This window comes from Dryobates pubescens, chromosome 21 (genome assembly GCF_014839835.1).
Source record: "Dryobates pubescens isolate bDryPub1 chromosome 21, bDryPub1.pri, whole genome shotgun sequence".
NCBI classification, from domain to species: domain Eukaryota; kingdom Metazoa; phylum Chordata; class Aves; order Piciformes; family Picidae; genus Dryobates; species Dryobates pubescens.
The window spans coordinates 16,485,724-16,506,784 of record NC_071632.1 but is presented as its reverse complement, the minus strand read 5'-3'; the positions used below and the strand labels follow the sequence as shown (position 1 = coordinate 16,506,784).

The following is a 21,061-nucleotide window of genomic DNA, read 5'->3' as shown; positions in this document are numbered from 1 at the left end:
AGTGCTCTTATAAGGGACATTACTCCATCACGGAGCCTAACAGATCCAGGCTCTTTCAGGAGAAGTTAAATGCTTGCACTTGATAAAGCAGCAGAAGTCACAAATGCTGTCTTGAAAGGAGCAAGAACCATTCAGTAATTTGAAGGGACAGGAAAGAAGAGATTCAAGGTTTTAACTTGTCAAAAGAGGAGAGTTGCCAAACTACTGAGCAGCCAGGAGACACTGCCAAGTGCAGTCCAATAAAGCAGAGAGCTAAAAATACAGCTGGGACTCCACTCCTTCACAAGCCTGAATGCTTCTGGTTTCGTTTTCGGTTGCACTTGCTGCAATAAGGAAGATTTATCTGTTTGCAAGTCAGACCTCTGGGTAACAGCAGTGCAAAGCAGCTCCTGTGTGTCACAGCTTATCTGTGTGTCTATGAGCAAACACCAAGGACAGAGTGCAAGGGTGCCATTTTATCATTCTTGGCCCAGAAGACCTCTTTATTCGCTGTCGACAAGCGGATTGCATATTGCTTTGGTTTGTCAATGCCCTCTAGTGGCTTTTGGGAAGAAGGAGAGGGCATTGCCAAAGAAAAAAGGTGGGGGGGGTGGGGGTGGCAAAAATCCTGCATTGCGTTGCATTGGTGAGGCCACACTTCGAGTATTGTGTTCAGTTTTGGGCACCTCGATAAAAGAAAGATGTCAAGGTGCTGGAGCAGGTCCAGAGAAGAGCAACTAAGCTGGTGAAGGGCCTAAAGAACAGGGTTTGTGAGAAGCAGCTGAGGCAACTGGAGTTGTTGAGTCTGGAGAAAAGGAGGCTGAGGAGAGACCTTATCACGTGTCACTCTCTACAACTACCTGAATGGAGGTTGTTGTGAGGTGGGTGCTGCTTCTTCTCTCAAGTGACTAGTGGAATGGTCTCAAACTGCACCAGGGGAGGTTTAGGCTGGACATTACCATTTTTTTTTCACTGAAAAGGTTGTCAGGCATTGGAACAGGCTGCACAGGGCAGTGGTTGAGTGAGCAACCCTGGATGTGTTTCAAAGGTGTGTAGATGTAGTGCTTGGGGATGTGACTTAGTGGTAGACTTAGTAGAGTAGGGTCCATGGTTGGACTCAATAAATTTGAGGCCACATTTACACTGAATACAGCAGAAAAATCACATCTTCTAACTGGTCATGCTGTGTTTGATGTACCTCAAGATGCAGTTTACCCTCTTGGCTGCCAGGTCACATTAAGACTCCTGTCAACTAGCACCTCTAGAACCTTTTCTGCAGGTCTGTCCTCCAGCCACTCTTCCCCCAGTTCATACTCATGCCCAGAAATGTCACATCATTGCTCTGCTGACCACCCCTGCTGCTGGTGGGTTTATCCCTATGGGATCCCTCAGTAGAAAACCTCATTGTGGTGATTTTCTGGTGGTTTTGGTGCCAAAATGATAGTCCTAAAGAGTTGTGCTTGCTGCCTTCAACTGAGCCCCAGGTAAAGGACAGGGTCATCACTTTGTATTGTCATGACAGGCTGTGTCACTTGCTGCAGCCTCCTTCCCTGGTGCCTGGGTCTGCACTAGTACAAACACAGCAATGGATCATTGGTTGCAGTCACTGATAATTTATTACACTCTTGGCCAAACCTTGCAACTAACAGCCGAAAGAGATGAAAGAAGTGTTGAGGAGCAGAAATGCTTCTTCATTCTAGCCCTTCTCATATTTGAGCACCAGTTGATTCTTCTCTAGAAACCCCCATTTTCCTCCATAGTCTGGAAAACAAAAGAGGTTAATTCAGTAGAGAGTGAGAATAACACGTCTCCATCCCATGAAAGTGGTCTGAAGAAGGGCTTCTTTCCAGCTGGGACAGGGGACTGCTCTAGCAACCTGTTCTCACCCACAAAGCTTTATAGCCTCCTTCTTCCTTGCAGTGATTTAAAATACCTCTCCCCACTTGTCTTTCCAGCAGGCCCTGTATTTTACAGCAGCATTTTCACAAAGCCATGCCCTGTGCCTGGGAAATGGCTGTTCCTTGTGCCAGGCATCATTTCTAGGAGCAAAAAGCTCATTGCTCATTACCAGATGTAAAGCTGAGAGTGCACAGTGCAGCATCTGCAGAGATGCTTTATGTTTGCTGCATTTGCCCTTAGCAGCAGCTAATGCTTTTCTGCAGTAAGGTTTTGTCTGGGTGAATGGTAATGGTCACTGTTTGGACAGTTCCTGCTTGGCTTGAATTTTGTCCATGTGCCTCAGCAGAGCATTTCAACTCCAAGGTGGCAGCTCCTTCCTTAAAATTATTTGACTACAGCAGAAGTACCATCAAATATCCTGAATTTAGGCCTTCCTAGATCTCTCCGTTCAACTCCTAATGGTTTAGTAAATCAAAGACTCCAACTCCTCTGGTGCTCTCTTGTCCTCATGGGAGATGTAGCAGGCTACCTTGCAGGCACTAAGTGACTTACACTGTAGATCCAGTCCACGTAGGCTGATACACGTGTGAAGACTGTCGGCTTCTTGTAGATGTTACAGTAAGGAGCAAGCCCAAAACTGACAATCCCATGGACTTCCCAGTGATCATCTCTGTAGCAGCTGAGAGGACCCCCAGAGTCCCCCTGGGTCAGGGGAAGGAGTGGAACATGTTGAGCTAAAGTATCTGAGCACCTGAGGAATGACTGGATAGAACTGAGAGGCTGGGAAGAAGAAAAGTGACTTGTGTGTGGGAGCACTGCCTAGCCCAGAATAGAATAGAATAGAATAGAATAGAATAGAATAGAATAGAATAGAATAGAATAGAATAGAATAGAATAGAATAGACCAGGTTGAAAGAGACCTTCAAGATCATCGTGTCCAACCTATCAATCAATCCAACCCACCTAATCAACTAAACCATGCAACCAAGCACCCTATCAAGTCTCCTTGATGATGAAACACGACAGCAACATTGAAAGAGTGGTAAGATGGAAGTCTTACACAGCTTTACCCTTTGGATGAGGGCAGAGAGAACTGTCTAAGTCTCAACCTAGTAGCCCCCAGGATCTGGTCAATGAGATATGCTGCTGGAATACAGGGCAAATCTCCTCTCAAAATCAGAAGATGCACTCTGAGGATTTGGGAGTTTTCTCTCTGCTGGCTGGTTGGTGAGATGTGGAGCACTCTGGTTTAGATATTCAGCAGAAGGCAGCAAAGGGACCAGGATTTGCAGAAGAGCTATTGCAGCAGGTGAAGAAATGGCAGAAACAGATCCCAGCTGAAGCAATAGCAAGGTCATATAGGAAGGAAAGAGAAAAGGGGGGAGTTTGAAAGTCCTCAGATAATAACAGCTCTTACACTGCATCCAGCCCTTGTGCCATCTCCACCTGCACAGATCATAGTGGGTTTTACTTGAGAACCCCACCAGTCCTCCTGGGAGCAGATCTCATAGCCAATCACTGGCAGCATCACCTCCTGCAGTCTGTCAGCACTGACGCCATCGGCTAGCAAAGAAAGGGTGAGGCTTTGGTCCAGGAGCTCCAGTGGCTGAGGAAGGAAGCCTGCACCCTGCCTTGTGCAGCTTTACCTGCACAGTAGCCCCTCTGAAAACAGGAGGGACCCTCAAAACTCCTCCTTCCCCCTTGCTTACCACTAACCAACCCCCATCCAGTCACATAGCAGGGATAGTAATCAGGCAAAATGTCTCCTTGAGGTGGAAGCACTCCCATCTCAACAAACCCATTGGCATAGGCAGAAGATTCGAGGTGCAGCAGGGCAATGTCATAGCTGAAATGAGATACAGGTAAAAGAGTCTTTACTGAAAATCCTCAATTAGTCATAAAGCAGATATTCCTCACTCATATCTCATCCCTTATACAGGTCTCTAGCCTCTGGCAAGGATAGACAAGCACACTGCAAACATCATTAATTATTCCTTATGGCTATCACAGGAAAATGAGAGCAATTAAGAGAGAAGAGGCCATGGTCTGGACTGCCAAAGGGTTCGCCACTACCACCCCCAACCCCAAAATCTCTTTCTCCCTTACAGGAGAGAAATTCACCAGCCTCAAGGTGAATTTCAGTGGACTCTGGGTGGGCAGGCACGCCTCTGATTTAGGACAGTCCTTCAGCATTTCCTTGCTGGCAGCTTTAGCAGATGCAAACAGTGATGTGACTGCTGGCAAGCTTTGGAATCTGCTGCATATCCCGGCTCCATCTGCGAGCCCTCTTGTTCCCCCATCTTGGGCAAAACAGGGCTGAGGTCACCCACACAGACACCCTGTAACACTTCCATAAGCCATGGCCATCTGGGAAATCTCCACTGCATCATCTTGCAGTGCTTCCCACAAATCCATCCTCACTGGGGACCGGGCTGAATATACTCATAAATGCTAGTGTGGCAGGGTGCCAAGTATCCTTCAGCCCTTCAGAATAATTACCCATTGTCAATCTCACTGGGATTCCAGCCATCATGAATGAAGATTCTATCCACATCAATATAGTACTCGGTGCCCTCCTCCTCCGAGAGACTGTGCTCACCCAGAGCCACTCGATAGTTTGTTCCTGGTGGCCTGAAAATGAATCACAGAATATGTGATGAATATAAATGAAATGTAAATGGGTTGCAAAAAAACCTACTCCCCACTGCTAGCTCTGCAGTGTAATTCCTGCACCACTGAGACCTTGCACCAGTGTAATCATTCCATCTTCCACCAGAGGATTTTCGATGGACTGAACTTGATGAACTCAATGGTCTTTTCCAATCTGAGTGATCCTAGGATTCCAGGAGTCCATAAATGCTCTTATGAATTAGGTGAATGCTGCCTGCAGTTTGCTGGGGAAGTGAGCGAAGGTGCAGCATCAGCAAACAGTGCTGAGCTTGGTCTTGAACAAGAACATTCCTTTTGCATCTTTGCCTCTGTCTGAAACAGGTTAAGGATCAGCTTGTTACACTTCACTGTAAGCACCAAAGGCATAAGTAATTAAAGAGGAGAGTTGGCTTGCTGGTGGCACACTGTTGTTTGGGTGGTGCACACTGGACACGCTGCAGAGCAAATTGTGAGTGAGGAAATGCCTTTTGTTCAGTCTTTCCAGCTCTGTGGAGGTTCCTCAACATGCAAATGTTCACGCTCATGCAAATACACCTCCTCTTATGCAAATCAGCAATCAGCTTGATTTCCACTCCCAGGAAGTCAGCAATTAATATGTAAAATCAAGGCTAAAGCAAACAGAGTTTTCCAGTTCCCTTGATTAAGTGTGCAGCGAAGTGTCCAGCTGTGCAAGGATTGGTACCAGAAGGGGAGCTCAGAGGATGAGAAGGGTCTGGCTCCCATCTGCAGCAAGAATGAGGAATAGAACAGAACTATTGGTGCTTTTTGTCCTACTCACATGCTGAGGCAATGGGCTGCAGTCAGGACCCATTGGCCACTGATAAGGGTTCCACCACAAATGTGAGCGTAGTACCCTGGGGAGTCACTGTAGGCAATCTGAAGCGATACCTGCATCAAACAACACATATTTCACATCCAAGCCATGCTGTGCCTCTGCAGGAATGATGTGTGTGGCTTTGGACAGTGAAAGCTGTCAGTATAAGATGCCAGAATTACCTGCCACTTCCAGCTGCGTGGTTTGGCCTCCTGGCCTCCAATTACTCGTCCCGTCAGTACATCCTTCTGAAGAACATCCCTTAGGGACTTCCAGAGATTGCCCCTAACCACATGGAAAAAAAAAGAAAAGGTGCACAGTTTGTCATGTGGATTCCTAAAGAGCACCAGTCACTGGGGGTTACTGCCACCGACAGCCTTGTGCTGTGCAGGGCAGCCAGCTAAGCAAGCCTGAAAAAGCCAGTGATTGAGACTTGCATGTGGTGACACTGTGATTGCTCTTCATCCTGGAGGCTGTCTTTAAGAATCTCCATGGCTGAAAAATACCAGCAAAAGCTCTCACATAAACTGACTTGTTTCCCATACTCCCTCCAACCCCACCCTAACTGCCAGGTGGTTGTGCACCAACCTAAATCGCCTTTCTTTCAGGGTTGAGGTTTCCACTCCCCTCCCTCAGAGAACTACCAGATATTTCTCATGGAGATCTTGTTCTCACAACACAGACAAAAGCTTCCAGTTGTGTCCACATTAGGTTTTGCCCTAGGGCAGTAACTATAGAGAAAAAAATTATGGGTCAGATCTAATCTGCACCACATAGAAGCTGAGAGGTTCATTCTTCCCCATCTCAAATATTTCAGCTGCAACTCACCCAGGCAACGAAGAAAAACCAGAAACTGAAACATCTTTAGGTGAAGTGGTAGCATTTTACCTCCCCTCCCCCCAAAAAAAGAGTCTTTTTATGCTAAAATACCTGATAAGAAGCTGTGTCTAAATTGGTGATCAATACTATTTATCTACATTCCTAACTTATTAAACTGATCAAAAACTTTCCCTATATGGAAAAAAAACAAGAAGGTGGTAACAGTGAACTCTTCAAGGCAGAGCTCAAGGTTAAACAAACAGCTCCAGACTGCACAGTTCCCACAGGGCCATGAAGCAAAAAAACCCTCATTAATAGCCTGATAAATTTGGAGTGCTCCCAGATCATGTCAAAACCAAAGCAGGCCAAACCCAGGCTCAAGAAGCCAACACTTCAGGCTAGCAAGGGTTGATGCAAGTGTTGTAGTCCCTTGTAAGACATTTATCTGTCAGTCCAGCTGTCTGCCACTCCATGCAACATGATCTTTGTCAACTAGCTAAAAAGAGCTATAGCAAACAGGGAGAAGGGTAACCACTCAGAGTGGTTCAGTCTTGGCTGGACATGTTGAACCTTTTTTCAGATAATTTCCTGTTTTCTCTTCCCTGCTGAATAACTTTTCCTCGTCCCGACCCAAAGTGCTGGCTCTCAGTGGCCAGCGGGGAGGTAGGGAGCTGGGCTATGACTAAGAGGGATGCTGCAGCTGGAAGAAACTTGGGCTACCTCTGAGAAACTGGAAAGGTCCCAAAATTACAGAATGGTGGAGTCTGGAAGCCTGGAGGTCATCTGGTCCAATTCCCCTGCTCAAGCAGAGCCATTGAGAGCTGGTTGCCCAGGGCTAGGTCCAGACAGTTTTTAGTATCTCCCAGGACAGAAACTCCACAACTGCCCTGGGCAACCTGTGCCCAGTGCTCAGGCACCCTCCCAGTAGAAAAGAGCACAGGCCATGGTGAAGAGCAGGAAACACGGCTACCATGCTGCTGATCCTACTTGGCCTGTCATCCTTCTGCTTGACACCATCATTGCTTTAACCATGCTGTTCTTATGGCTCCTCCCCAGCAGTGTATCTGAAAGAGTCTCTGCCCTGCTCTCAGTAGCTGGGCTACCACATTACCCCCACCATGCTGATTGTAAAAATTTCTTTGGCCAGGCTTTTAGCTGAGAAAGTTCTTTTGTTGGTTATTTGACAGATGGATCCAACAGATGCCAACAGATAGCACAAGAATGGTTTTACAGTAGGCAAAGAAGGGTTTCTCTATTCAGACAGAAGGCACTCTTGCCTTTTTTGTAGAGATTATATTAGATACATATAAAAAGTAAAACCAAAACCAAACCAAACCAAAGATAGAATGAACAGGCTCTGAAAAAGGTGTTTCCTTCTCCCAGGGAGCTGCCTTCACCAGGGTGGGTAGTAGGAGCCTGGGGGGCTGGCTTCACTCTCGTTCCACCCACACAGATTAGAGACAAGTCTCTACCAACTCAGCAACCTGGCTTTGTTGCCCTTCTCTGGACACATTCCAGCATCTCAACATCTTTCCTAAACTGAGTGGCCCAGAACTGAACACAGGACTCAAGGTGCACTGGCCTAACCAGTGCTGAATACAGGGGCAGAATGACCCCCCTGCTCCTGCTGGCCACATCGCTCCTGATACAGACCAGGATGCCATTGGCCTTCTTGGCCACCTGGGCACACTGCTGGCTCAGATTCAGCCTACTGTCTACCAGTACCCCCAGGTCCCTTTCTGCCTGGCTGCTCTCCAGCCACTCTGACCCCAGCCTGTAGCACTGCCTGGGGCTGTTGTGGCCAAAGAATGTTTATATTATGGTAACATGCTACTGACAAACTAGATGGGATATACAAATCAAAAGCTCTTATAATTGAAACACCTGTAAAAACTTCTCAGCTTGCCTGAACATTGAGCACAGAAGGCACAAAATGAAAACCATCTCCCATGTTACAGGCAAAGACACAATTCCCAGGAACAGCCTTGTACAGCTGGGTGCTGTCACCTGACAGAGTTTCCTCAGTGCTATATGAAGAACTTGGCTTAGTCAGCTCTTAATTATTCAAAACACTGCTAATCAAATCAAAGGGCTCCTTTGAGTAGCAAAACATGTTGCCCACTTGAATATGTTTAATGAGTGATGATTAGTTTTGAGCAGTCATATAGCTCTATTAAAGTCATTAAGCATACATATTCGTGCAGAAGATGCGTGCAATTAAATGTCTTGATAGCTCAAGACCAGAGTGTTCGGAGTGTTCAGTTGTAGTTCCACACTGTGATTTCTCAATATTTATTTGACTACATTGAAAACCTCGGGAAAGGAGCAAAACATCAATAATTCAACTTATTTATGCACAGCACAGAACCCAGAGAGCAAGTCTGGAGAAATGCTGCCCTATTTATTTACTTTTAGCAGCAGAGCTGCTTGATCTCTGCAGAACACTCAGTACATAATTCAGGCTCTTGTTTCAGTTAAGTAACTGTTGTGCTAGAAAGCAGTTTATTGGAACCCACAGATTTCATAACTCTTGAGGAGTTATGGGTGTGATTTTTCTACAAGGGAATAAAGTGTATGCTTCAGAACAAAAACAGGCCATGAAGCTTTGCAAACACTGGGACTCCTAACTCCCCTGAAACGAATGGAAAAGCTTACTATTAATGACATCAGAATCTCACCCAGTGTGTTTACTGGAAAAGTTCTCTTTGACCTTAAATAATAAGGAAACAGAACAAGATAAATAGCCTACAACTGGCTGGAGGAGATGCCCATCTAGATTAGTTTCAGTTAAGCATGTTCGCAGTGCCTGGTATTTCAGCCAAACCAACAAAAGCATCTGAGAAGACAGCAGTTGAGGAACATGTGCACTTGGAGGTACAGAAAGCAATTTTGGACTGAAGACCAGAATTCCTCTAGCTAAGAAGCTTCAGGTGTGCTCTTATTCAGGAGGAAAACCAATATCAGCACCACTGGACAGGGACAGAAGAGCCTGGGATGGGAACTCTGGTCTGAAATGAGTACAAGAAGATCTGGAAGGAAGGGCAGTGCTCTTGGGCTCATTGGATACACACGAACTAGAAGGACCCTGGCCAGAGTAACATCAGCTGAATCGTTACTGGCAAACCCCGCTTGGCAAGTATCCTGAGTGCAGCAGCAGGTGCTGTAACCCTGTTCTCAGAGCCCTGGGTGTTCAGCTGCCTCTGTTCAGGGTCAGCTCTGATACAGTGGAACTGTGACCTTGGATCCTTTCTGTGGAAATGGCTACTTTGTGAGAAAATCATGCTAAATGAGGAAAAGAATAAAGCTGAGACATCTCATCTGAGGCCATACCCATTGAGCCTGCTGCTCGTGCCCCTTTTTACTGGTCCTTGCTTGAGTTGCATTGCTTAGGATACAATTCTCCATCCCTTCTCTCCTCACTCCACATTTCATGGTCATCAGGTATAAATTAGCCCTTTCACTAGTACATTTGAAGCCCCTGGCAGGTATGACATTAAGCAATAAACCTGATGTTAAATGCTTGCTGGTAAAGAAGGTGGAAACCTTGAAGTACCTTATTTATTGATATTATAGCAGTGATATTACTTGTTGCTATGTGTGGTGGGTGGATCTTCTTCATAGAATCATACAATTGTTAGGGTTGGAAGGGATCTCAAGGATCATCTAGTTCCAACCCCCCTACCGTGGGCAGGGCTTTGGCATATTCCACAAGAAGAATGACACATTTTGAGCTTTCAGATCACTGGGATGAACCTTCCAACCAGGTAAGGAGGCAACCATGACTCTTAACTAAGATAGCAAAGATCATCTGAAAGGCATCTTCTACAAGTTTGCCATTGATAAAGAACACCATGAACTTTCTACCCAAGTGGCATACATATTCATGCTGAAGTGACCAGAAGAGTTAGTAAACTGACTAACCCCACGTTCTCCATCTTTAATATCTGTAATATCACCAAACCCAAGCCAAAGCCAGAACTCCAGAGGTTTAGTCAGCTCAACCAGAACTTTTCTACACTTATCTTCAGACCCAGAACTCCATCTACACCAAGAACTAAACTGCACCAGATGTCTACATTGTGAAACTGTTTGCACAGTTCCTGCTGTGGTTTTGCCCCATGTCAGCCACTACAGTCTCAGACAATACTTGGTCACATTTTCATGCATAACATGGGCCATGAACGATTCCAATGGGCAACTGGGTTGCACACACTGGTTTAAAGATGAAAGAGTTTAATCACAAGGACGTGAGATGTTTCTTGCCAGATGGACTCAGGAATAAAGAATGAGTTCCACCCATTTGATTTACTAATAGACTCAGAATGAGGGTTTTTTTGTTGTCATCTGAAACTCTGTCCAGATGCTTCCTTTGTCAGCCTGCTGCTGATGGAAGGTGAAGCAATTAATCTTTTTTTGCAAAGTCTGGGCACTGCAAAACAATTGAGCAAGAGAGCTCTCTACTGGACATGGTGCTGACCCATGGTAAACAGAGTACAGCCAGATTGAGACAAAAAGGTACTAAGTCTGTCTTCCTAATGAGGATTGCCAATGACAAACTTTAGTAAGTTTCTGAATACTGTGTTCAAGTTCCTTAACTCCTCAGTGCATTTCCAGCTTCCTCTGTTCTTTAATACTAGCAAACAGCTATTAGGAACCTTGCTTTGGAACTTTCTCCAGATGGGTTTTGATATTTCCAGGTAAGATGTTCATGTGCAGCAGAAGCAGTTTCTAACTGCAATCTCATTCTTGCCCTGAGAAATTCAAGGAAAAGGGCTGCAGCAGAAGAGAGGCTCAAACTGAATTGTGCAGCTCCAGGATATGATGCTAAACACCTACTTGTCTGCTGTAACAGACCTGACAGTTTTTCAGTGAACATGTGCTGCTGCAGAAAGATGGGAATAGAAGGGAAAGAGTAGATAGCTGTCACATCTTGAACATGAACTCTGAATGCTTATTTTAGTGCTAAAGGTCCAAGGACCTCAAGCACAAAGCTGAGTGCTACTGTCAGTACTGCCAGCTTTTAACAGGTTCACACTGTTCTTGAAGAGTTTGTGGTGATTGAGGGTAAGAGAACACGGTGAGCTTTAAAAGAGTTGAGACAACAGTGGCAACACTATTCTCCCCCTGGTGAATAACAGGATGGCTCCTAGAAAGTGGTGAATCAAATTAGTCTTTTGTAGTGTGCAAGAACTTGGTTCAAGCATTGAAAAAGGACTGTACAAGAGAGCAATCTATTTGATAATTAAATGAAAATGCTCCACAAAAGGTCCAGACAGCAGCCATCCTACCTTACAGACATCCTTACAAGTAGAAGCCTTGGATTTGATAGAGACAAAGCATTGCTCAGGAATGCAGTCTTAACCCAAACAATGGAAGGAGGGCTAAGTTCACCAGAGCAGAAAAAAAAATTACTTCCATAAGTTATAAACAGCCTGTCAGAAAAGTTGTGGTCATGTAGTGCATGAAGAGGCAAAGTCCTAAAGGATTCAGACAAATCTGAATCATAATGCTGACAGCTCTCTGGCCCCCAGTCACTGTCCTTCTGGCTTTGTTAAATTATCTCAGAACTTGATTAAAGTGTCCCATGTGCCTATTTGAAAAGAGCAGAGGGCAATCAATCTTCTCTCTAGGAAGTTTCCCTAGTTACCTATGCAAAGAGCCATGAAAAAGAAGTCTTTCTGGAATAAGAAAATGTTGAAATGTTTGCAGTGAGCACACATCTGTACACAAACTAGAAAGAGTAAGTGTAGGAAATTCTTCAGATAGATGTTTAACTTATAATATATTGATGGTTGTATATATTTTCTCATACCTCTGCCATCCCTTCATTTATAGAATAAAACAGAATAGAATGCAATTAACCAGGTTGGAAAAGACCTTCAAGATCATCAAGTCCAACCTATCATCCAACACCATCTCATCAACTAAACCATGGCAACAAGTGCCTCATCTGGGCTCTTCTTAAACACCTCCAGTGATGGTGAATCCACCACCTCCCTGGGCAGCACATTCCAATGGCAAATCACTCTTTCTATGGAGAACTTCTTCCTAACATCCAGCCTAAAGCTCCCCTGGCGCAGCTTGAGACTGTGTCCTCTTGTTCTGGTGCTGGTTGCCTGGGAGAAGAGACTAACCCTCACATGGCTACAACCTCCCTTCAGGGAGTTGTAGAGAGCAATAAGGCCTCCTCTGAGCCTCTTCTTCTCCTCTTCTCCAGGCTCAGCAACCCCAGCTCACTCAGCCTCTCCTCCCAGGGCTGTGCTCCAGACCCCTCCCCAGCTTTGTTGCCCTTCTCTGGAGACCTTCCAGCGAGTCAACATCTTTCCTAAACTGAGGGCCCAGAAGTGGACACAGGACTCAATACATATAGCTTCACAGTTTTCTTACAGTTTTACAGATTAGGTATTTGCCAGCTGTCTTGCACAGATAATACAAAACCAACCATTTAAAAAGGAGACAAATCATGCACCAGCCAGGTAAACTCTGCCGAGGAAGGAGGAAGTCAGCCCAGGAGGAGAATGGCTTTGTTTAGTTTTCCCTAGTTACCACAACTCTTGTATTGAACCATGAATGCCTAAGTACCTACTTTCTGCTTTGACAAAAAGTATTTCTGTAATTGATGAAGTGCTTTTGTTTAGGTACTGAATTAATTTAAAATTCATTCAGTGGTATGTGTTGCTGGGAACATGCCAATTCAGAGCTCTCTCTGGGACACGGATGCCCACATTGCCCCAAAATTCTACATTAAATGTCTAAGCTGATGCTCTCCCTCTCACCCTGAAACTTACCTCTGTGGAATGAACAATACTCCATTGGGGAACAGGAAGCAAGCCAGATTTACCTAAGTTGTTTAACACAGTTCACAAAGATACACCTGGACTATGGTGACGATGACAAATGAAATAGTGAAGAGCAACATTGATAAAGAACAGCATTTCCTCTCACAGCTGTGGTCTGGAAGGAATCCCTTCAAGCAACTGGAGGATTTATTAGAGGAGCATACAGCATTAAGGTATTGGCTCATGTGCTCTCCTGTTACAGGGACTTACATAGCCCCAAACCAATGATGTGACAAGCTCCATGAGCTGTGCCAAGGGTAATATTATATGTATGGCTGAGCTGCTCTAACAGCTTGATGCTACAAAAATAAAAGTGCCTTGTTATCACTCTATTCCTGGCACCAAGGTCCTTGCTTGCCTTGAGCTCTGGAACTTTTCCTCTCACATGGTAAAATGATTTGATTCACTAATCCAGCAAAAATATATTCATAGTTTTATGGTTATTTCTCCCTCATTTTAGAAAGCTGGTACAGGCAGGTACAGACTTGGTTGATTTTCAGAGCCTGTGCAAAGAAGGAGGTGAGACCATGTGGCAAGAAGCAAGGCAGGACTTTAGCAGAGCAAGTACTTAAGGAGCTTGAACTTATATAATGTAGTTAGACATCAATGCTCAGAAGTGAAAACTTTGCATATGTACATAATGAATGTTTTATTCAGCTTTTTATTCAGTGCTGCAAAGCCAGTCCAGTGCAGGCTGAAAGAGCCAAGCCATGTACTCTCTGTTGTGTCTTCACATATTTAACATATCTCAGTGACTTATGCCTGCAGACACCTACTCTGAGTAGTCCAGTTGTAAAGAAATCGAGAAGAGAAGAGAAGAGAAGAGAAGAGAAGAGAAGAGAAGAGAAGAGAAGAGAAGAGAAGAGAAGAGAAGAGAAGAGAAGAGAAGAGAAGAGAAGAGAAGAGAAGAGAAGAGAAGAGAAGAGAAGAGAAGAGAAGAGAAGAGAGAAATTAACCAGGTTGGAAAAGACCTTTGAGATCATCAAGACCAACCTATCACCCAACACCATCTAATCAATTAAACCATGGCACCAAGTGCCTTATCCAGTCTCTTCTTAAACACCTCCAGTGATGGTGACCCCACCACTTCCCTGGGCAGCCCATTAAACAGATTCCAGTTAGAAACAGTTTGGGCTTGTACATGTGGTAAAAAGGAAAGTGAAGTTGTCACTGTTAGATTGATTATATAGTGCAAATTAGTTTTGTTAGATTGTATTCTGATGCATCACTTACAGATACATATTAGATGTAAAACCCTAATGCCAAAAGTATCCAAAGGTAAAACACAGACTAAGTACTACCCAGACTACCAGACACAACTGGGAAATGAGTAAAGCTCCACATTTACAGAATGGAATTGAATGGAATGGAATGGAGTAGAATAGAGTACAGTAGAGTAGAGTAGAGGGGAGTGGAGTGGAGTAGAGTAGAGTAGAGTAGAGTAGAGTAGGATAGGATAGGATAGGATAGGATAGGATAGGATAGGATTATGAGTGCACTGGGTTGGAAGAGACCTTTAGAGGTCATCTAGTCCAACCCTCTTGCAGCAAGCAGGGTCATCCCCAACTAAGATCAGGATGCTCAGAGCTCCATCAAACGTGGCCTTGAAAGTCTCCAAGGTAGAATATAGAGGTATAATATAAATGTGTGGTTGAAGTTCTTCCAAATAAACAGGTGCCTTTTGAAGTATTCCTTCTAAAGAATGTTCCTTTTCTAAGACTTGATCTGGAAAAAAATTACTGATGCCAAACTATCTTGCCAGCAATTTAACCACTAGTGCTTTCATGTAAGAACAATGGGCTGGCGTGCAGACTGGGAAACCAGTTATTTGATCTCGACAATCAATCACCCAGATTAATACAGGCCAACTTCAGAATTATCTGAGAAAATTAGAAGTAATTAAAAATGAAGTATTTAGATAACAATTATAATAAGCATCAAGAGCTGCTAATTTTCTCTCCACGAGTTCTATCTTAGAAGACAGAAACAGAGCAGATCAATTTTTTTTTTCCCCCCCAATCCAATTTCAATCTACTTTTATAATTAAATCAAAGATAGATTTCCCCATTAGCACAGCTACTGCAGTATCCATGTAATTATGAATAATCAGCAAAGGATATTCTTTACTGAGTTTTCTTGTGCATTGTTCATTAGCTGAAGTGACGGGGCTGGCATTCTTTCTGTTATGAATAAACAGCTTGAGGAAACACGGAGGAAGTCACACACAAATAACAGCAGTAAGATGGGCACTCTTCAAAAATCAGTGTAATCCTGGAGAATGTTAACAGCAGCTCTATTTAAATGAAGCTGCCTGTGCTTGACAGACATTAAAGCTTGCAATAAGTTGCATGTCATTAGTTCTCAGTGAAAGCGTAGGTGGAATTCATAGCCAATTCAGTGCTATTTTCTGCCAGTTAATGGCCCTGAGAATCAGCACTCACAAATGTAAATGGGAGTTTTTTCCAAACCAGCACTCCATGGGCTTCAAGAACTAGCTTTTACTGCAAGGAGAACCCCATACCTGAGCAGTATTCTGTGCTGTGTCACCTGAATTTTACATCGGCAAGACAATATTATCTTCTGATGATCTACACATGAATTTTGAACCTCATGAGGTTCAACAAGACCAAGTGCAGGGTCCTGCATCTGGGTCGAGGCAATCCCAGGCACAAATACAGGCTGGGCAGTGACTGGCTGGAAAGCAGCCCTGAGGAGAGAGACTTGGGGGTGTGGGTGGATGAGAAGCTCAGAACAATTTCTCTCAGCTTGTGTATAGGTACTGTGAGTGAGATGTTGATGGAAATGTTTAGAAATACTTTCTTTAGGACCTCTTGGAGTACAGGTTAATGTTTTTTTTATAGCTTTCAGTAGCTTGTACATAGCCCTTCTGACTCAGACAGTGCTGGGCACCAACCAGTGCTGCTAGCTTCTTCGCAGAAGAAATTGATTCCGATTGCTCCAAAGGGACACGTTTCAGTGTTCTCTGTTGTATTTCATAGAATCATAGGATCAACAAGGTTGGAAAAGACCACAAAGATCATCAAGTCCAACCTGTCACCACAGACCTCATGCCTACTGGGCCATGGCACCAAGTGCCACATCCAATCCCTTCTTGAACACCTCCAGGGATGGCGACTCCACCACCTCCCTGGGCAGCACATTCCAATGGCTAACAACTCTCTCTGGGAAGAACTTTCTCCTCACCTCCAGCCTAAACTTCCCCTGGAGCAGCTTGAGACTGTGTCCTCTAAAAAGCCTTCAAAAGCCTGTAGCTCTGATGAACAGTGCAGGAGAGATCCATGAAAATGAAATAACAACTGCAACCATTTCTGACAATTCTTCAGAGCTCTCCCATTACATTTGCAGATATTATGCAACCAGGACAGTGGTTGGAGGAAACAGAGAGATGTAGGCAGCTGGAAATCTCCTGAAGTTCAGCAAAGGCAAATGCAAAGTCTTGTGCCTGGGGTGGAAAAACAACATGCAGTTGTGCAGGCTGGGGGATAACCAGCTGGAAAGCAGCTCTGCAGAAAAGGATTTGGGAATCCTGGTGAACAACACACTGAGCAGCAGTGAGCCTGTGAAGTGACCAAAACCTACCATGTGCTGTGCTGAATTAGCCAGAGTGTAACCAGCAGGCCAGGGGATGCAATTCTCGCTCTCTGTTTCACAGCTGTTAGACTGCATCCCTGCAGTGCTGTGTCCAGTTCTGTGCTTCCCTAGGCAAGAAAAACATCCATATACCAGAACAAGTCCAGTAAGGGGCTGCAAAGATGATAAGGGGGATGAAGCCTAAAGACTTAATCAGTTCTCCCTCTCTGGATTCTCTTGGGAGGAACCCAGTCATTCTAACATAGGCTTGTACAGCCATTTTTAGTGCCTCAGAGTAGCTAACACATCCTCACTGGGCTGATAGTCTGCCATGGGGGCCTATGTCTAGACATGGTCCTGGGCAATCAGTTTTAGAAGACCCTGCTTGAGCACTGTGATGGGACAAGATGATCTCTAGAAGTCCTCTCCAACCTTCCAGCCTTCTGTGATTCTGTGGAATGTGAAGCTTTGAGGTGGCTTAATCCAAACACTATTGAAGTTATTTCAGCTTGCTGATGACTGCATGATTTCTTGACTGCTACCAACAGAGTTAACCTTCTCCTTCATCCAGCAGTGCAGCTCAAATGCTGGAACATTTCCAGTAGCTCTGTTTGTACAGGAAATGTTTTCACCTACCAGCTTGAGCAGTTGTCATAGCACTGGCATGCTGGTACAGTAAGAGAGATGTAAGAAAAATGTGCTGAGTCTCTGCAAATCTCAGTAATGTGAAAAATAAGACCATTAAGCACATATTATGCTATGCAGCTATACCAAATTTAGTTGCACTCCGGAGCTTTGGAAACACCACAGCTTTCTTTTCCAGTGAACACTGAAGTGTTAACTGATATTAAATGGAAATTCACAAGAGGGAGCTTGAAACTCACTAGTACAACACAACCCACAAAACTGGATACAGCTGAACCCTTGCCTCTGCCTGGCAACTTTTAAGTGTAGAAACATCTTTATTTATGCTTCTCCGGGGCTGCAAGATCAAGTTCTTTTAGAAGTTGTGAAGAGGTGATGCTGTTAACAAGGCAATGATAATTGACACCTTTTATGCATGATGTATACATGAAAATGCCATCTTAACATGGTTACAGAGGCTGCTGTGCTCTTTGCATATTTTCAGAAACTCTTTTAAATGCAGACTGTTTCCTGCAAACACAAAGCAGAGGAAAGAAGAATCCCCAAAAGAAACACAGGGAGAACAGGCTTGAAATTCTCCTTGAACACCTTGCACCTTTTTCTCAGGAGGTCAGGAGCTGCCTCTTAGTGCAGCAGACTGTAAGACCTGTTCAGAAAGCCTTTTCAACTCAGACTCCTTGCCTCTGGCATATAATGAGATCAAAGTAATTCCAAAGTTACAACCAAATGTAAATAAACCAGATGAAACAGCTTTACTCCCAAGCTCGATGTTATTTTTCCACTGTAGGAATAGAATAGAATAATAGAATAGAATAAACCAGGTTGGAAGAGACCTTCAAGATCATCGTGTCCGACCTATCATCCAACACCACCTAAGCAACTAAACCATGGCACCAAGCACCCTATCAAGTCTCCTCCTGAACACCTCCAGTGATGGTGACTCCACCACCTCCTTGGGCAGCCCATTCCAATGGGCAATCACTCCCTCTGTGTAAAACATCCTCCTAACCTCCAGCCTAAACATCCCCTGGCACAGCCTGAGACTGTGTCCTCTTGTTCTGGTGCTGGTTGCCTGGGAGAAGAGACTAACCTCTGCCCGTCTACAACCTCCCTTAAGGTAGTTGTAGACAGCAATAAGGTCTGCCCTGAGCCTCCTCTTCTCCAGGCTAAGCAACCCCAGCTCCCTCAGTCTCTCCTTATAGGGTTTGTGTTCCAAGCCCCTCACCAACTTTGTTGCCCTTCTCTCCTCAATAGAACAAGTGTTTTGCATTAATGCAGAAACAGGCACTTTAAAAGGATAATAAATAATGAATTTACTCAGATTTTTACAGTCAAGATTAAATGTAACCTATCTTAATAACAACCTTAGGTGCAGTATACATTATACTTTGCATATTTATGTTTTCTTTTATTTGGCTAGAAGTCTGACGATCTCACTTGGCTTTTCAAACAGTGAGAACTTGTGCCTTGTTATGGGTGAAATGTCATTTATACACTACCTCTCTAGATCCAGGAAACATCTTCAGCGTTCTGCCAAAGTCCTTCACCATTTTAATCCATTAGGCATAAAACCATTCCTGCATAATAGAATTCATTACTGGCTGCATTTTTCCTGTTTCTCTTGTTTCCCAGCTCTCAATCAATTATCCCATCAAAAATGTACTCAATGTGTTAAACTTTGAAGAGCCATGTAATGACCAAACCACTCAAATGAAACAAGCTTCCTTATCCTTGAAAAACACAGGCAAGCAGCTCCTCAGGTGGTGTTGCTGAAATCAGAATTGTCCAGCGTTTGCCAGATAGCAAGTTAGCAAGATTTTCTCCATGAGAAATTATACCTTTTAAAAAAGGAATTATTTTTGCTCAAAGGCAAATGCAATTCTCCCACTGCCTTTTATGGGACTTTGCCTCAGTCTCAACTGATGTGACTCTGTGTGAGCTGCAAGTGTTGTGTGTCTCCCAGGATCTTCGCATTCTTAAGTATTTTTTACCTCTAAAAGAAGAAATAGCTACTAGATAGTGTTCTCTTCTACTGTCTGAAACATCCTTGTGCTGATATTCTGGGAATACCCACAACTGGATGGAGCCACCATCACTGGAGGTGTTTAGGAAGGGACTGGATGGGGTGCTGGGTGCCATGGTTTAGTCGATTAGATGGTGTTGGGTGATAGGTTGGACTCAATGATCTCAAAGGTCTCTTCCAACCTGGTTAATTCCATTCCATTCCATTCCATTCCATTCCATTCCATTCCATTCCATTCCATTCCATTCCATTCCATTCCAATCTAATTCTATTCTATTCTATTCTATTCTATTCTATTCTATTCTATTCTATTCTATTCTATTCTATTCTATTCTATTCTAATTCCATTCCATTCCAATTCTATTCTATTCTGTTCTACTCTACTCTACTCTACTCTACTCTAAATTCTACCCTTATAACCAGTCAAAATAAATCTTCAGTGTGGCACTGAATCACCTTCAAGGTAGCTACCTGAAAATAAAACTTCTTTTCTCTTCATGAGAACACCGTAAGGGGATCACTACGAATTCTGCTATGCAATGTTGTGGTTAATAATTTATAGGAGACTCTAAGCTTTGTGCAAGTTGGAAACTTGAATATGGAAACAGAGTTTAAGTGTAGAATAAACATGAGCTAAAGGATTTTCCTAAACAAACAAAAATGCATTGCAGAAGAGTGGTCCTGGGCAGATTAGGGTCTTTTCCCAGTCATGCTAGTGACAGCAATACTGGTTTTGGTACTATTTCATTCAGCAAATTAGGTAAAGTATTATTTAAAACATACCTACATTCATTAATCAAATAATCTCTAGATTTCTTTAGTTCTACAGCTCCTAATTTAACCTGTGGAAGAAACACTGGAGTAATAGATTGTCAAGTTTCTGACTGTTAAACTTGTCACAAGTAATGTCTAAGATCACAGGGTGGAAAAAGCCCTTACTCTTAAGCTTCTCTTCATGGAACCTTCAGGGTTCTACTTTGTGTCTGCTGTCCCTTGTCCTGTCACTGGGCACCACTGGAAAGGGTCTGACCTCATCCTTTTGCCCCATTAGCCTTCAGGTATTTAAAAGCATTGGGAGGATCCCCTCTTAGTTTTCTCTAGTCTAAACTTAAAAGTGTTTCACTTGGCAGCAAAGGCAGAGAATGGAGAAAACAGCTTTTTCCCTCTCTCTCTCTCTTTCCTGCCTTTATGCATTACTCTTGAACCACAGAGATCATGTGCATTGATCCTCTGGAAAAATTTCAGAGGTGAGAGCAGTAATTACCAGGAGTTTTATTAAAATGGATGCTTTTATACTGGAAAGGAATTACAAAGGAAATAAACCTGGTACTTTATGGATACAATAATGCTTCAAATTATTACTGCTACTTTGAAAACTTTCAGAACTTTTCCATTAAGAATAAAATAGAATAGAATTAACCAGGTTGGAAGAAACCTTTGAGATCATCAAGTCCAACCTATCATCCAACACTATCTCATCAACTAAACCATGGCACCAAGTACCCCATCCAGTCTCTTCCTAAACATCTCCAGTGATGGTGACTCTACCACCTCCCTGGGCAGCCAATCACTCTGTGAAGAACTTCTTCCTAACATCCAGCCTAAACCTCCCCTGGTGCAGCTTGAGACTGTGTCCTCTTGTTCTGGAGCTGGTTGCCTGGGAGATGAGACCAATCCCCACCTGGCTACAACCTCCCTTCAGGTAGTTGTAGAGAGCAATAAGGTCTCCCCTGAGCCTCCTCTTCTCCAGGCTGAGCAACCCCAGCTCCCTCAGAAGTTAAA

General features: G+C 43.9%; 1 protein-coding gene across 1 annotated transcript; it reads right to left on the bottom strand.

The window, feature by feature from the left end:
• Positions 1–2,403: 2,403 nt before the first annotated feature.
• LOC104302322 (elastase-1) lies at positions 2,404–18,806 on the bottom strand. The gene is made up of 8 exons (XM_054171275.1): positions 18,756–18,806; positions 12,970–13,022; positions 5,545–5,647; positions 5,327–5,436; positions 4,378–4,509; positions 3,588–3,724; positions 3,296–3,441; positions 2,404–2,580 (listed from the first exon to the last, which is right to left on the bottom strand). The coding sequence occupies exons 1-8, from the start codon at positions 18,804–18,806 to the stop codon at positions 2,404–2,406; spliced, it is 909 nt and encodes a 302-aa protein (XP_054027250.1).
• Between the last annotated feature and the right edge of the window lie 2,255 nt (positions 18,807–21,061).

What these genes read in the sequence shown, in the direction of transcription:
- LOC104302322 (XM_054171275.1), bottom strand. Translation starts at nt 18,806, where the DNA reads ATGGTGAAGGACTTTGGCAGAACGCTGAAGATGTTTCCTGGATCTAGA. An exon ending in CCCAGTGAGATTGACAATGG is followed by an intron (nt 3,725 to 4,377) that starts GTAATTATTCTG and finishes ATCTCATTTCAG; the next exon opens with CTATGACATTGCCCTGCTGC. An exon ending in GCACAAGGGCTGGATGCAGT is followed by an intron (nt 2,581 to 3,295) that starts GTAAGAGCTGTT and finishes CCCCTGACCCAG; the next exon opens with GGGGACTCTGGGGGTCCTCT.